General features: G+C 41.5%; 1 protein-coding gene across 2 annotated transcripts in view; it reads left to right on the top strand.

Moving 5' to 3' along the window:
- Positions 1 to 13,301, top strand: part of LOC144592783 (sperm-associated antigen 1-like) — a 96,638-nt gene that overhangs the window by 12,933 nt on the left and 70,404 nt on the right. Inside the window, exons 2-3 of one of the 2 annotated variants that reach the window (XM_078397793.1) lie at positions 5,981 to 6,122; positions 6,803 to 6,962. In XM_078397793.1, coding sequence (XP_078253919.1) covers positions 5,983 to 6,122; positions 6,803 to 6,962 — 300 coding nt within the window. In that variant the 5' untranslated portion in view covers positions 5,981 to 5,982. Of the gene's footprint in view, positions 1 to 5,980; positions 6,123 to 6,802; positions 6,963 to 13,301 lie in introns of those variants that run through there. The other variant, XM_078397795.1, reaches the window with a different exon arrangement.

The following is a 13,301-nucleotide window of genomic DNA, read 5'->3' as shown; positions in this document are numbered from 1 at the left end:
AACAACTAATAACAGAGATCCTCCTAGACGTTTAATAGTTAGTCTTCTTTATTTGAAGGTGCAATAAACATATTGGCATATCTCTTGTCATCGACTCGTTATTAATTGCTAGGTAAAATTCCATACCTTACCACAGTCTATGCGATCGTTACGAATTGCCAGATATAACTTCGACACAGTTTTTATTAATCTTCTTGTTAATAAAATTTACATGCGATTACTTCATGGCTGATAAATCTTTTGGCGGAGCTTCTAGCTGACCCTCTGTCAGCACCTCCCAGCTCACACACTCTGCCAGCACGTACCCAACTGGCCCGTACTCTGGCTCCGCCCAACCCCTACGTAAGCATTGCATTAACTCTATTGTGTCCAAACTACAGCAGAATACAAGGTAATAATATTAATAAGTAAAAATAACTAATAACTGCAAAATGGCTCCTACAGCATCTGTCATCAAGTCAAGTCAATTTTATTTGTATAGCACATTTAAAAACAACCCACGTTGACCAAAGTGCTGTACATCTGATTAGGTTCCAATGGAAAAAAAACGAAAAATACAGTAGCACGCAAACAGTTCACAGCGCCTCCTCAATGAGCCTCAAACGCTAGGGAGTAGAAATAGGTTTTGAGCCTGGACTTAAAGGAGTCGATGGAGGGGGCAGTTCTGATGGGGAGAGGGATGCTGTTCCACAGTCTAGGAGCTGCAACCGCAAAAGCGCGGTCACCCCTGAGCTTAAGCCTAGACCGCGGGATAGTGAGTAGCCCCAAGTCGGCCGACCTGAGGGACCTGGAGTTAGAGAGGGGGGTTAGAAGATTTTTGATGTAGGAGGGGGAGTGTCCATTTAGGGCTTTATACGTGAATAGGAGGAGCTTGAAGTTGATTCTGTACCGTACAGGGAGCCAATGGAGAGAGGCCAGAATCGGGGTGATGTGGTCCCTTTTACGGGTACCCGTCAGGAGTCTCGCTGCGGCGTTTTGGACCAGTTGCAGGCGGGACAGGGAAGATTGGCTGATCCCAGTGTATAGGGAGTTGCAGTAGTCTAGGCGGGAGGAAATGAAAGCGTGAATGATTTTTTCTGTGTCGTCGAATTGGAGGAAAGGTTTGATTTTAGCTATGGTTCGACGTTGGAAGAAGCTGGCTTTTACCACAGCGTTGACTTGCTTATCAAATTTTAATGCAGAGTCAAATATCATGCCGAGGTTTTTGACATGCGGTTTGACTAGGCAGGATAGACTTCCAAGACTGCCTGTTATCAATTTGATGGAGTCGGGGGGGCCGAATAGGATGACCTCAGACTTGCTCTCATTTAATTGGAGGAAGTTCTGTGCCATCCAACATTTTATGTCCTCAAGGCAGTGTAAGAGGCTGTTTAAATTTTACTGGTTGTTGGGTTTCAGGGGGAGGTAAAGTTGACTGTCATCGGCATAGTAGTGGAAAGAAATGCAGTGCCTTTGAATGATTTGGCCAAGGGGGAGCATGTATAGAGAGAAGAGAATGGGGCCTAGGATGGAGCCTTGTGGAACTCCGCAGGAGAGGCTAGCTGGAGCAGAGGAATAACTGCCTATGTTGATGGCGAAACTCCTATCTTTGAGGTACGAAGCGAACCAGCTCAGGGCAGTGCCATCAATGCCAACCGCGTACCGGAGACGGTCAATAAGGATGGTGTGGTCCACTGTATCGAACGCTGCGCTGAGGTCAATAGACAATAGACAATAGGTGCAGGAGTAGGCCATTCAGCCCTTCGAGCCAGCACCGCCATTCAATGCGATCATGGCTGATCACTATCAATCAGTACCCCGTTCCTGCCTTCTCCCCATACCCCCTCACTCCGCTATCCTTAAGAGCTCTATCCAGCTCTCTCTTGAAAGCATCCAACGAACTGGCCTCCACTGCCTTCTGAGGCAGAGAATTCCACACCTTCACCACCCTCTGACTGAAAAAGTTCTTCCTCATCTCCGTTCTAAATGGTCGAGAAGGAGCAGGATTGCACAGTCGCCGGTGTCGATGGCGAGAAGCAGGTCGTTGTGTACCTTCAACAAGGCAGACTCTGTGCTGTGGTGGGCTCTGAAACCTGACTGGAAACTTTCCAGGATGGTGTTTTGGTGAAGGTAGGGCACTAATTGGTTTAGAATTGCCTTTTCAAGGACTTTTGACAGGAATGGCAGTTTGGAAATGGGTCTGTAGTTGCTAGGCAAGGTGGGGTCTAGGTTAGGTTTTTTCAGTAGGGGCTGGACCACCGCGTGCTTGAAACTGGTTGGAACAGTGCCAGTGGCCAGAGAACTGTTGATAATAGAGAGGATGCTGGGACCGGCTATTGCAATGACATCCTTCAGAAGGGCAGTGGGGGCAGGATCAAGGGGGCAGGTTGCAGGTTTCATAGCGGAGACAAGCTTTGCAAGGGAGGATAGAGTGACGGGTTGGAAGCAGTCCAATTTAGATGAACAGACTAGTGAGACAGCTAGGTCACGGGTGGGAGGGGAAATGTTCATTCTAATGTTATCAACTTTGTTGGTGAAAAATTTAGCAAATTCTTCGCACTTAGCAGGGGACCCAACTAAGCTGGTACTGGGGGCGGGACATATGACAGAGGTAATTGTTCTAAATAGGACCTTGGAGTTATGAGAGTTTTTGGAAATAAGGTCGGAGAAGTATTGTGCTCTAGCAGACTTTACTGCTTCCTGGTATTTGAGAAGATTGTTTCTCAGAATTTCGAAGGAAATTTGAAGCTTGTCACATTTCCACCTCCTTTCTGATTTTCTGCACTCCCTTCTTAGGGCTTTGGTGGAGTCATTGAGCCACGGCCGACCTTTGGGCTTAGGCTTTTTCATTTTAAGGGGAGCGATAGAATCCAGGATGGAAGAGCAAGTGATATTAAATAAAGAGGCGAGATCCTCAGTGCTGAGATGGAGGGGAGAGGCCTCAATAGTGCAGATTTTGGGGGCAGCTGTGAGAGCCTCGGAGAATTTACTGGCAGTCAATGAATTTATGTCGCGGGAGTAGCGAACAGGGAGATGAGATTTTGCGGGAGACAAAGGCAGAGATGCGTCAAAAATGATAGCGCTGTGGTCCGATAGACAGGCTTCAGTAGTTTCAATGTTGTTGATTGGGAATCCGGACGATAACACTAGGTCGAGAGTATGGCCTAACTTGTGAGTGGGTCCCGTGGTGTGAAGAGTCAGATTGAAGGACTCAACCAGGTGCATAAATTCACTCACAAGAGGCTTAGTGGGACAGCAAACATGAATATTAAAGTCACCAAGAATCATGATCCGGTCAAATTTGGGCAAAATGCTAGAAATCAGATCAGCAAATTGGGTGATGAAGTCCTTATGCATTTTTGGTGGGCGATACACAAGAACAATTAAGAGGGGATAGGCTAGGCCTACTTTAATTAGTTGCACCTCGAAACTGGAGAAATGATCAGCGTTCAGGAGGCGGCAGTTGAAATGTTTCTTAAACACAGTGGCTAAGCCCCCACCGCGTCTGGAGAGCCTAGGCGAGGTGGAGAAGTTACAGTCATCAGGACAGAGTTCCACAAGTGGAGCAAGCTCACCAGGGTTAAGCCAGGATTCTGTGAGCAGTAAGAAGTCCAATCCACGGGTGATGAAGAAGTCGTTGAGGATGAAGGTCTTGTTCTGTAGGGATCTTGCGTTGATCAGGGCCACTTTAGCAGGGACAGCAGGTGAGCTTCGGTCCGGTAGCGGCTCCCACGCCAGCGGCCGGAGGTTCAGGGAGACCACGCCGCTGCGCTTCACAGATGGCCTTGCTGGGAGCCCGCGGGCCGGCAGTCCAGGGACCGGGATGATCGGTCGAAGAGCGGCATACCTGAGCTCGAGGGAGCGCCGGTGGATGGAGCTGTAAGGTCGACCAGGTCCGACTTCGCAGCGCTGGGCGAGGTAGGCCGCTGTTGGATGAGCGCGGGCGAGGTTTTTTAAATTTTCGAATGTTCCCGCGCGTTTACCCCGCCTCCTAGCGCGGTGCGTGCGGCGGTGGATGTAAGGCTGGGCCCGCACATCTACCGGGAGTTGATCGAGGAGCGATCGCTGGAAGAAACTTTGTCCGGGACCTGGACTGAAGAAGTCGACGACGGAGGGTCGGATCAACAGGAGGGTTCGGCGGTCGTAAACCAAAGTGGCTCAAAGAACACTACGATCTCCAGGTGAGCGACGACAGGCAGCCAAACACAACGGCGCGACCATCTTGAAGATGGCGTCATGCATCTGCCCACTCACTCAAACTGTCCACGTCACCCTGCAACCTCCTAACATCCTCTTCGCAGTTCACACTGCCACCCAGCTATGTGTCATCTGCAAACTTGCTAGCGTTACTTCTAATTCCATCATCCAAATCATTAATATATATTGTAAACAGTTGCGGCCCCAGCACCGAGCCTTACGGCACTCCACTCGCCACTGCCTGCCATTCTGAAAAGGACCAGTTTATTCCTACTCTTTGCTTCCTGTCTGCCAACCAATTCTTTATCCATGTCAATACCCTACTCCCAATACCATGTGCTCTAATTTTGTTCACCAACCTCCCGTGTGCATTTTTTCGCCTCCTTTTATTCTGGTCATTTACACATTCTTAGTTTGAATCAGTCTATCACTGCTGTATATGTTTCCAGTTGCCTTGGCCATGAATAATCATGACGCGAAGTTAGGCACTGTTGGAGTGGAAGTTGCTTCTTAAAACCTAACTCCTTTAGCCTGGATTTTCTGTAAGCAATTATATTATTGTTGTGTATCTTGTTAAATATTTTGGTATGTTCTATTGCATTTTGGCAACTTCATAAGTGCAAGTTGTTGTTGATGAGATAGTTGGAGATTTTTAGACAAAATGCTTCTTGATTTTACTGATATATCATATAGCTATGATTTCATGCCTCAATCTGGATTTTGATACCAGAAGAAATAGTTTCTCTGCTTCTTTCTCGTTAAAAAAATGATCAAATTAAGCATGTTGATCAATTCGCCCATCAGCATTCTAATCTCAAAGAAATTTAAACAGAGTTATGGCAAAGTGAATATAATTTAACCTTTTAAGAGTAGGAATTTTCCCTAAGATGTCATTTCCAAATATGGAAGATGAAGTTGGGAAACTGATAGCATTGAACTTCTGCTCCTCACTTTTGAATCCATCCTTTTAATATAAAGGTTAACATTGTCTTAGCTTTATGATCAATTTTAATACCTTTAATATTAGCTTCCAGTTACAATTATACATTGACATCTAAATTCCTTTATTCCTCGATACCTCTCATTAATATCTCATTATTAAGGAAGTATCATTTACTTGATTTGTTTTTTCTTAGAACCAAAATGGGTGATTTCAAACTCCTTGGATAAATCTTAATCTGCCATTTCAATGGTCATTGAGAATCTAATTAAAGTTGCCACATTGTGAAAGATTTTTAAAAATCTGTAGATCTGAAATAAAAACAGAAAATGCTGGAAAACTTTGCATGTCAGGTAGCATCTGTGGAAAGAGAAACAGAGTTAACATTTCAGTTAATAATAATCAGTTACTCTAGAGTACCTGGTCATTGTGAAGGTCAAATTGAAGGTTGATTCTTGGTCTCTCTGTACGTATCATATTCAATTGAAGCTAGAGCCAACGCAGCTGCACCAAACAATAGACCCTGTGTTAAATTGAAGAGGTGCAAGATAAGTTCTGTGAAATTCAAAGAAAGGATGTTTAGCTATAAAAATATATAAAACATGAAACCGTTAAACATCCTAAGATGTTTTTCAGCATTATTATGTAGCTTTATAGATCCTATAAGCTGGATACCCCAGTTCTTTTGGTTAAAATGTTAACCTTGAATCTAAGACTTATTAAGTGTTAAGCAAAAGTATTTTAAATATTTTCTTTTTGTATGTTGTATTTGCCTTTTTGTGACCTTGATTGTGAATTTCCAATAGTAGGTAAAAATAGGATACTATCTTTATTGGTGGACAAAATTTATTGTATTATTTCCAGCAATGAGCTCGAAATCAGATGCCTCTCCAATGTATCAAGGAACCACCAAGACGTATAACCTACCAATTGAACACTTGGATTACAGCTACATAGAGAAATCCACTGATGTGAAGTATCTGGAAAAAATTTTGATAGTGTTAAGGTACACACCCATGATATATTTCTTATTTTGAAGTATGACGTGCAATGTTGCCAGATATATGTGTATACAGATATAGCTCGCTTAGCGCTATCCCACATAGCACTGCTTCGCTATAGCGCCCTTTCATTTTACAGCCTTATTCAATTTGATTTTAAAGATAAACAGGATTTAGCATAAAAACACCTAAAATTTCACTCTTTGAATAAATTAAACAAATATTTCTCTTCTTCGAGCCAATGAGTTACATGTTGCATATTTTTGAAACTCATTTGCATTGTTTTTTCTTACCAAACTGGGTGGAGGTGTGGTTCATATAGGCAGAAGGGCTGTTATTTCTCTCGCCACCACCCGATCTATCCTGCACGCTCAGGGATAGGTTGTTGTCTACACACTGAGCCTTCTACCTTCTTTATTCTGTCTCATTGTGTTCAAGATCTAGCCCACTACAGTGTTGCCTCTTATACATTGCTGCTTCTTAAATGCAATTATGATGCTCAATGATGAAGAATTTATTTAAAAATTGTAATAAATTAATATTCAATCATAAAATCATGTCAGCTATTTGCTAGTATATATTTTTTCTCCTGCCTTTAACTTGTGTATTAATGCAATTCTGCAGTAGTGATTTAACTTACATTCAAAATGTAAGTTTCATACTCTTTTTGTGTGTATCCTTCAAGGTCAGGGGAGGAGGGAATTTATCCTGATCTCATAGCATTTTGTGAAAAGAAAGTTCAAGAGCTAGATCCCAAAAGTCGAGCCCTACGTAAAAGCAACTTACCGGCAACTGCTACAAACTTCACCAAAGAAGAATGGCATGGAATTACCAGGGATTTTAAGGTATAAGCTTTCTTTAAATGAATAACAAATAAACATTTAATTGAGTTTGAAAGTAAGTAAAAACACTAAATTTTACCAGGAGTTTACGATGATCACTTGCCTAGTAAAACCATTTAGTTAATTCTGTTGCTTTTGAGAAATCTCTTGTTAAATTTGCAAGTTAACTTTTAAAATACAGTTAAAATAAGATTCTGAAGGCATTTGACAAAGTTCCAAATGGTAGGCTGCTCTGGAAGATTAAATTGCATGGGATTAAGGGAAAGCTAGCCGACTGGATAGAAAATTGGCGTCATGGAAAGAATCAGAAGATGATGGTGGAAGGGTATTGAGTATAAAAGTTGGGATGTTATGTTATCGCTGTACAATGCACTGGTGAGGACATATTTGGAGTATTGTATTTACTTTTGGTCGCCCTGCTGTAAGATGTTATTAAGCTGGAAAGAGTGTAGAGAACCTAAGGGCATGAGCTATAGGGAGAGGTTGGGCAGGCTAGGACTGTATTCTTTGGAGCATAGGGGGATGGGAAGTGATCTAAAAGAGGTGTGTAAGATAATGAGGAGGAAAATATAGGGTAGATGCACAGAGTATTTTACCCAGAGGACATAGGTTTAATGTGAGAGGGGAAACATTTAATGAGAATCTGAAGGGCAACATTTTCACATATAGAGGGAGGTAGGTAAATGGAATAAGCTGCCTGGGGTAGTTGAGGCAGAAAGTATAACATTTAAAATACATTTGGATGTGGATAGGAAGGATTTAGAGGGATCTGAGCCAAAGGCAGCCGGGTTGGACTATTGTAGATGGGGTACCTGGGCTGGCATGGGCAAGCTGGGCCGAAGAGCCTATTTCATGCCCTATGACTATTGAATTCTCCCTTGTTTGCAAAATGATTAGTAATTATTGCTAGAATAATAATGTCTTGATTTATAATCAATATCTTTGATGAACAAACTATATTTAACAGTGTTACATTAACTTTTATTTTGGGTTCCCGTGTAATTATTTCTTTTTTTGTTGAAGAAAAATACTTAACACAGAGTTGCTAATTGGATCCCTGGATAAAAGTAGCTGACGAAATATGGCTGTTGTCTAAGGAATTGCAAGCTTTTTACAGGGTTCAAATCAGAGTCCTTAGAAAAGACCGTGATATAATCAAGAAATCGCATCTGTTACCCACCACCATTGTCTCAAAGTCTATTGTATTCAAATGACACTCAATGTAAATTCTAGAGAGAACATCTAATCTTTCAGTTAGAGTTCAGGACTCGACATCGTTCAACAGTTTTATATGAATGATGTATTTATTTCATATTTCCAGCATTCCACATTTCTCTGTAATTTTCCATAATTATTTTGCACATGCCAACCTCCGGCTGACAGTTGTTTGCTTTAGAACCCTGCTTTCACCTCGAACTATCACTCTTTTTATTTATGGTCTCCTGCTTTTCATACTTTCACAGACATTCTATTTTGTTCTCTCTTTCCCTCCTGCATTTCTCTACATCTTAAAACTTACTTGATCTCCAAATGTTTCCTATTGATATTTCCTGATCATTTCCTGAAGTGTCATCTAAAAGAAACATTAATCTTATATTGATGTTGCCTAAACTGTTGAGTATTTCCATTTTTTTCTGTTTTCATCAGAGGTATGCCACTTTATTCCGATAGCTGTCATAGAGTCTCTTAAACAGTTTATCACAGGCATTCAGTGGGGTTTTGAGCTAACAGCAATGTACCTACATCTCCTTTAACCAGATGTGCATCAATTATTGAAAAAACTTCAATATAGCTCTTAGCTGATAAGTGGAACTGACTCAGGAAGGAGGAACAATAAGCAATACTACAGTGCCTGTTTAGTACTACAGCATTGGTGACAAAAAAAACCTACTCCTACATTGCTCAAACAAAACAAGATGGTAGGGATCTTACTCACATGAAGTATTGGAAATTTAAACCTCAATATTGATGGTTTCCCAGTATCCACCTCCCCTCACATCCGGAATCTTGGAATCATCCTTGATCAAACCCTCTCCTTTGACAAACACATCAAACACATCACCAAGACAGCCTTCTTCCACCTCAAAAACATTGCCCGTCTCCGTCCATCCCTCTCTTCCACAGCTGCTGAAACCCTCATCCACGCCTTCATCACCTCCCGTCTGGACCACTGCAACAGCCTCCTCTATGGTTCACCCTCAAAAATCATCAACAAACTCCAACACATCCAGAACTCCGCTGCCCGTCTACTCACCCACTCCCCGATCCGTGACCATATCACCCCCGTCCTTTACAAGCTCCACTGGCTCCCCATCCCCCAGAGAATCCAGTACAAAATCCTCCTCATGACCTACAAAGCCCTCCATAACCTGGCCCCATCCTACCTGACTGACCTCCTCCACAGACACACTCCAACCCGTAACCTCCGCTCTGCTGCTGCAAACCTCCTGTCCCCCCCCATCCAGACCAAACTCAGATCCTGGGGGGGACAGGGCTTTCTCCATCGCTGCTCCCACACTCTGGAACTCACTACCCCAAACCGTCAGAGACTCCTCCTCACTCACCACATTCAAAACATCACTGAAGTCTCACCTGTTCAGCACTGCCTTCAATCACTGACCGTTACCTCACCTTCTTTTTCCTTTTCTCTTCGTTTACTTATTTATCTATTTATTTTCTTTTATGTCTTAGTAAACCTTGTAAAGCGTCTTTGAGTGTTTAGAAAAGCGCTATATAAATGTAATGCATTATTATTATTATTATTATTATTATTATTAAATTAACAGTTCTAACAATTCCATCAAAATGATCAAATTGGATAATGCTGAAACGTTTAAACTGAGAAGGCATAATATTTCCTATCACATCATGATTTCAGGAGAAACTTTCTCCATGGAAGATGTCTAACCAGCGTGATAGAAAATGTGGGGAGTAATGAAGCTTTCAAGTTTTTAGAGAGCAGCAAGTGCTTGTGAATTAGTTTCTATCAGAAAGTAATAGAAAGAAATGTGAAGTCCATAACTGAGACTGTGGTTCACAATGTCCAGAAGAGGCTGATCTGAAAGCCTTCCTCTTTCAATGCTTTACTGTGTTAGAAATATATGTGACTGTTCTCAACGGTCATTCCTTTATCTTAGCAGATCATAACTAAAACTCCGGTATCACAAAATGCTGGAGTAACTCAGTAGGTCAGGCAGCATCTAGGAGAGCGGGAATGGGTGATGTTTCGGGTCGAGCCCTTCTTCAGACTGAAGAAGGGTCTCGAGCCGAAACGTCACCCATTCCCTCTCTCCTAGATGCTGCCTGACCTGCTGAGTTACTCCAGCATTTTGAGATACCTTCGATTTGTACCAGCATTTGCAGTTATTTTCCTACATAACTAAAACTCCCATACCTAGATTTCATATAGTGTGATTTTTATTGGACTGAAATGTTAACTCTGATTCTCTCTCCACAGATGCTGCCTGATCTTCTGAGTATTTCCAGCATTTTCTGTTTCATTATAGTATTTATTGCTTTGCTTTTTCTCCTAATAGACCAAGCTTCTAAATTGTCCTGAGTGTAACTTGCCTCTTGCGTTAATGTTTTTTATGAGTGTTTTGGTAGAATTTGAATTAAAGTGACGTTTACCTGCTTCAGTTATTTATACTAAAAATACATGTTGGAAATTTTGTTTTTGGTTGCATTCTGAAAATATAAAGTTAAACTGTGAAAAAGTTGACAATGTTTCAATTCTTTCTGGATTCTCACCCCATTTAGAAAATAGTCTATGCCTTTATTCCTACTACCAAAATGTATGACTCCACACTTTGCTACACTATACACTACTCAGCAATTAAATTATATTAGATTATATCATACTATCTGTGTTGCATTCATGGCCAAGGTGCCTAAAGAGAAGTTAAGGGGATCTGTGGTGTTGTCAAATTGAGCTGCTTTTTATTTCTTGGCTAACTATAGGGCAAAATTGGCAGCAGGATTGGAGTAAATTTTCAGTGCACCATTTCAGCAACGTATCTGGTAGATGGACATTCTATGAGGGAGCAGGAAAAATAACAGAATTCTCTTGGTGGAAATTACTAAAAATGAATTACTAAATTAAAGAATTGCAACGAAATTCTGATAATCTATCTGTTTATTAAAACCAATTCAGCACCTGGCTTCCTTTAATGCACAGGGGCACTCATTCCCATGCTCCCTTTAAATCTACTGGGTTCATTTATCATACTACTGGTAGCAAATTATGAATAAATTAATTGAATAACATCCAGTAGTCCAGTAGATCTGTCGATCCAGCACCATTGAAGTGTTGAGCAGCCAGATTAATGGAGTTTTACTATAGTACTTTAAAATTCAGGATATCAATAATGTGATTATACAAGCCTGGGTAGATGCTGGGTCGGTCTCTTGTGGGGATACTTGTTACTGCAATAGAGGATTTTGCTGGGGCATTGGGATCAGCAATGAAAAAGAAAATCTTGCATAAATAATTGGAAGCGTTAGGTAGTACCAGAACAAGATGTACATCTTGGATAAGACCAGACAAAATAAGGATAGTTTGCAGCATACCTACTTAAACACACAAAGTATATGTAAGAACACAATGGTCGTGTAGACTTATGTTATGTCAATAATGCCTTACCTAACATAAAAAATAAACTGGTTATTAAATATCCTTGGATATTAGTTGATCAGGAGAAAGGAAGAAAAGATGACAGAGGCAATATTGATTTGGAATGTTAAAGACCTGAAGTGGTCAAGATTAGAATCTATTTGGTTAGAGTTAACCAAATGTGGTTAGATTTTCAGAAAGCCTTTGATAAGGTGCCGCACATTAGGCTGCTTAGGAAGATGAGAGCCCAGGGTATCAAAGGGCAGATACTAGCATAGATAACAGGTTTGCTGGTTGGCAGAAGACAAAGAGTGGCAGTAAAGGGGGCTTTTTCTGGGTGGCTGCCAGTGACTAGTGGAGTTCTGCAAGGGTCAGTGCAGGGGCCGCTACTCTTTACCTTGTATATTAATAATTTGGACGAGGAGATTGAAGGCATTGTGGCAAAGTTTGCAGATGATATGAAAATAGGTAGAGGGGCAGATAGTGTAGAGAAAACAGGGACTCTGCAGAAGGACTTGGACAGGTTGGGAGAGTGGGCAGAGAAGTGGCAGATAAAATATAGATACAAGGTACAAATAATTTATTAGCCAAGTATGTAAGAACATACAAGGAATTTAATTTGCCATACAGTCAAACTAAAAAAGCAGCAAGGCACACAATAGTATAGCAAAGTGTGGAGTCATGCATTTTGGTCGTAGGAATAAAGGCATAGACTATTTTCTAAATGAGGTGAGAATCCAGAATTCGGAGGTGCAAAGGGATTTGGCAGTGATGGTGCAGGATTCCCAAAAAGTTAATCTGCAAGTTGAATCGGTATTAAAGAAAGCAAACTCAATGCTAGCATTTATTTCAAGAGGGCTTGTTCTGCAAAAAAATGTAATGTTGAGGCTCTATAAGGCGCTGGTAAGGCCGCATATCTGAGGAACGATGCGCTGGTTTTGGAAAGGGTTAAGAGGAGATTTACAAGAATGATCCCAGGAATGAGTAGGTTAACCTATGCTGAGCATTTGTCAGCACTGGGCTTGTACCTGCTGGAGTGTAGAAGAATGAGGGGGGACCTCATTTAAGCATACAGAATAGTGATAGGCTTGGATAGAGTGGATGTGGAGAGGATGTTTCCACTAGTGGGGAGAGTCTAGGACTAGAGGTCATAACCTCAGAATTAAAGGACGTTCTTTTAAGAAGGAGACGAGGAGAAATTTCTTTAGCCAGAGGGTGGTGAATCGGTGGAATTCTTTGCCGCAGAAGGCTATGGAGGCCGTCAGTGGATATTTTTAAGGCAGAGATAGATAGATTCTTGATTTGTGCAGGTGTCAGAGGTTATGAGGAGAAGGCAGGAGAATGGGGTTAGAGAGAGAGATAGATCAACCATGATTGAATGGCGCAAGTAGACGATGGCCCAAATGGCCTAATTCTACTCCTATTCCTTATGACCTTAATAAAACAATTGATATCGTATTACATTTAAGGGAATATTCCACAGGTTGCCAGCTTGTGGGAATGATACAAAGTGGAAATTTTAAAGGAAATTATCAGACATGTGCAAACGTCATGGAGGAATAACAGAAGATTTTAACTATTCTTTTACGGATTAGAATAGTAGCCTTACAAGGATCAAAAATATGGAGGGATTTTGAAACTGTCTTGAACAGTACAGTTCTAATCCGTCAAGGAAAGAACATAGGACATAATGTTGCTGAGCGTGATACCAATTCCATCTCTTATCTACC

This window comes from Rhinoraja longicauda, chromosome 4 (assembly GCF_053455715.1).
Source record: "Rhinoraja longicauda isolate Sanriku21f chromosome 4, sRhiLon1.1, whole genome shotgun sequence".
Classification (NCBI taxonomy): Eukaryota; Metazoa; Chordata; class Chondrichthyes; order Rajiformes; family Arhynchobatidae; genus Rhinoraja; species Rhinoraja longicauda.
Note: the sequence above shows the minus strand (reverse complement) of the source record. Positions and strands in the feature narration are given on the sequence as shown.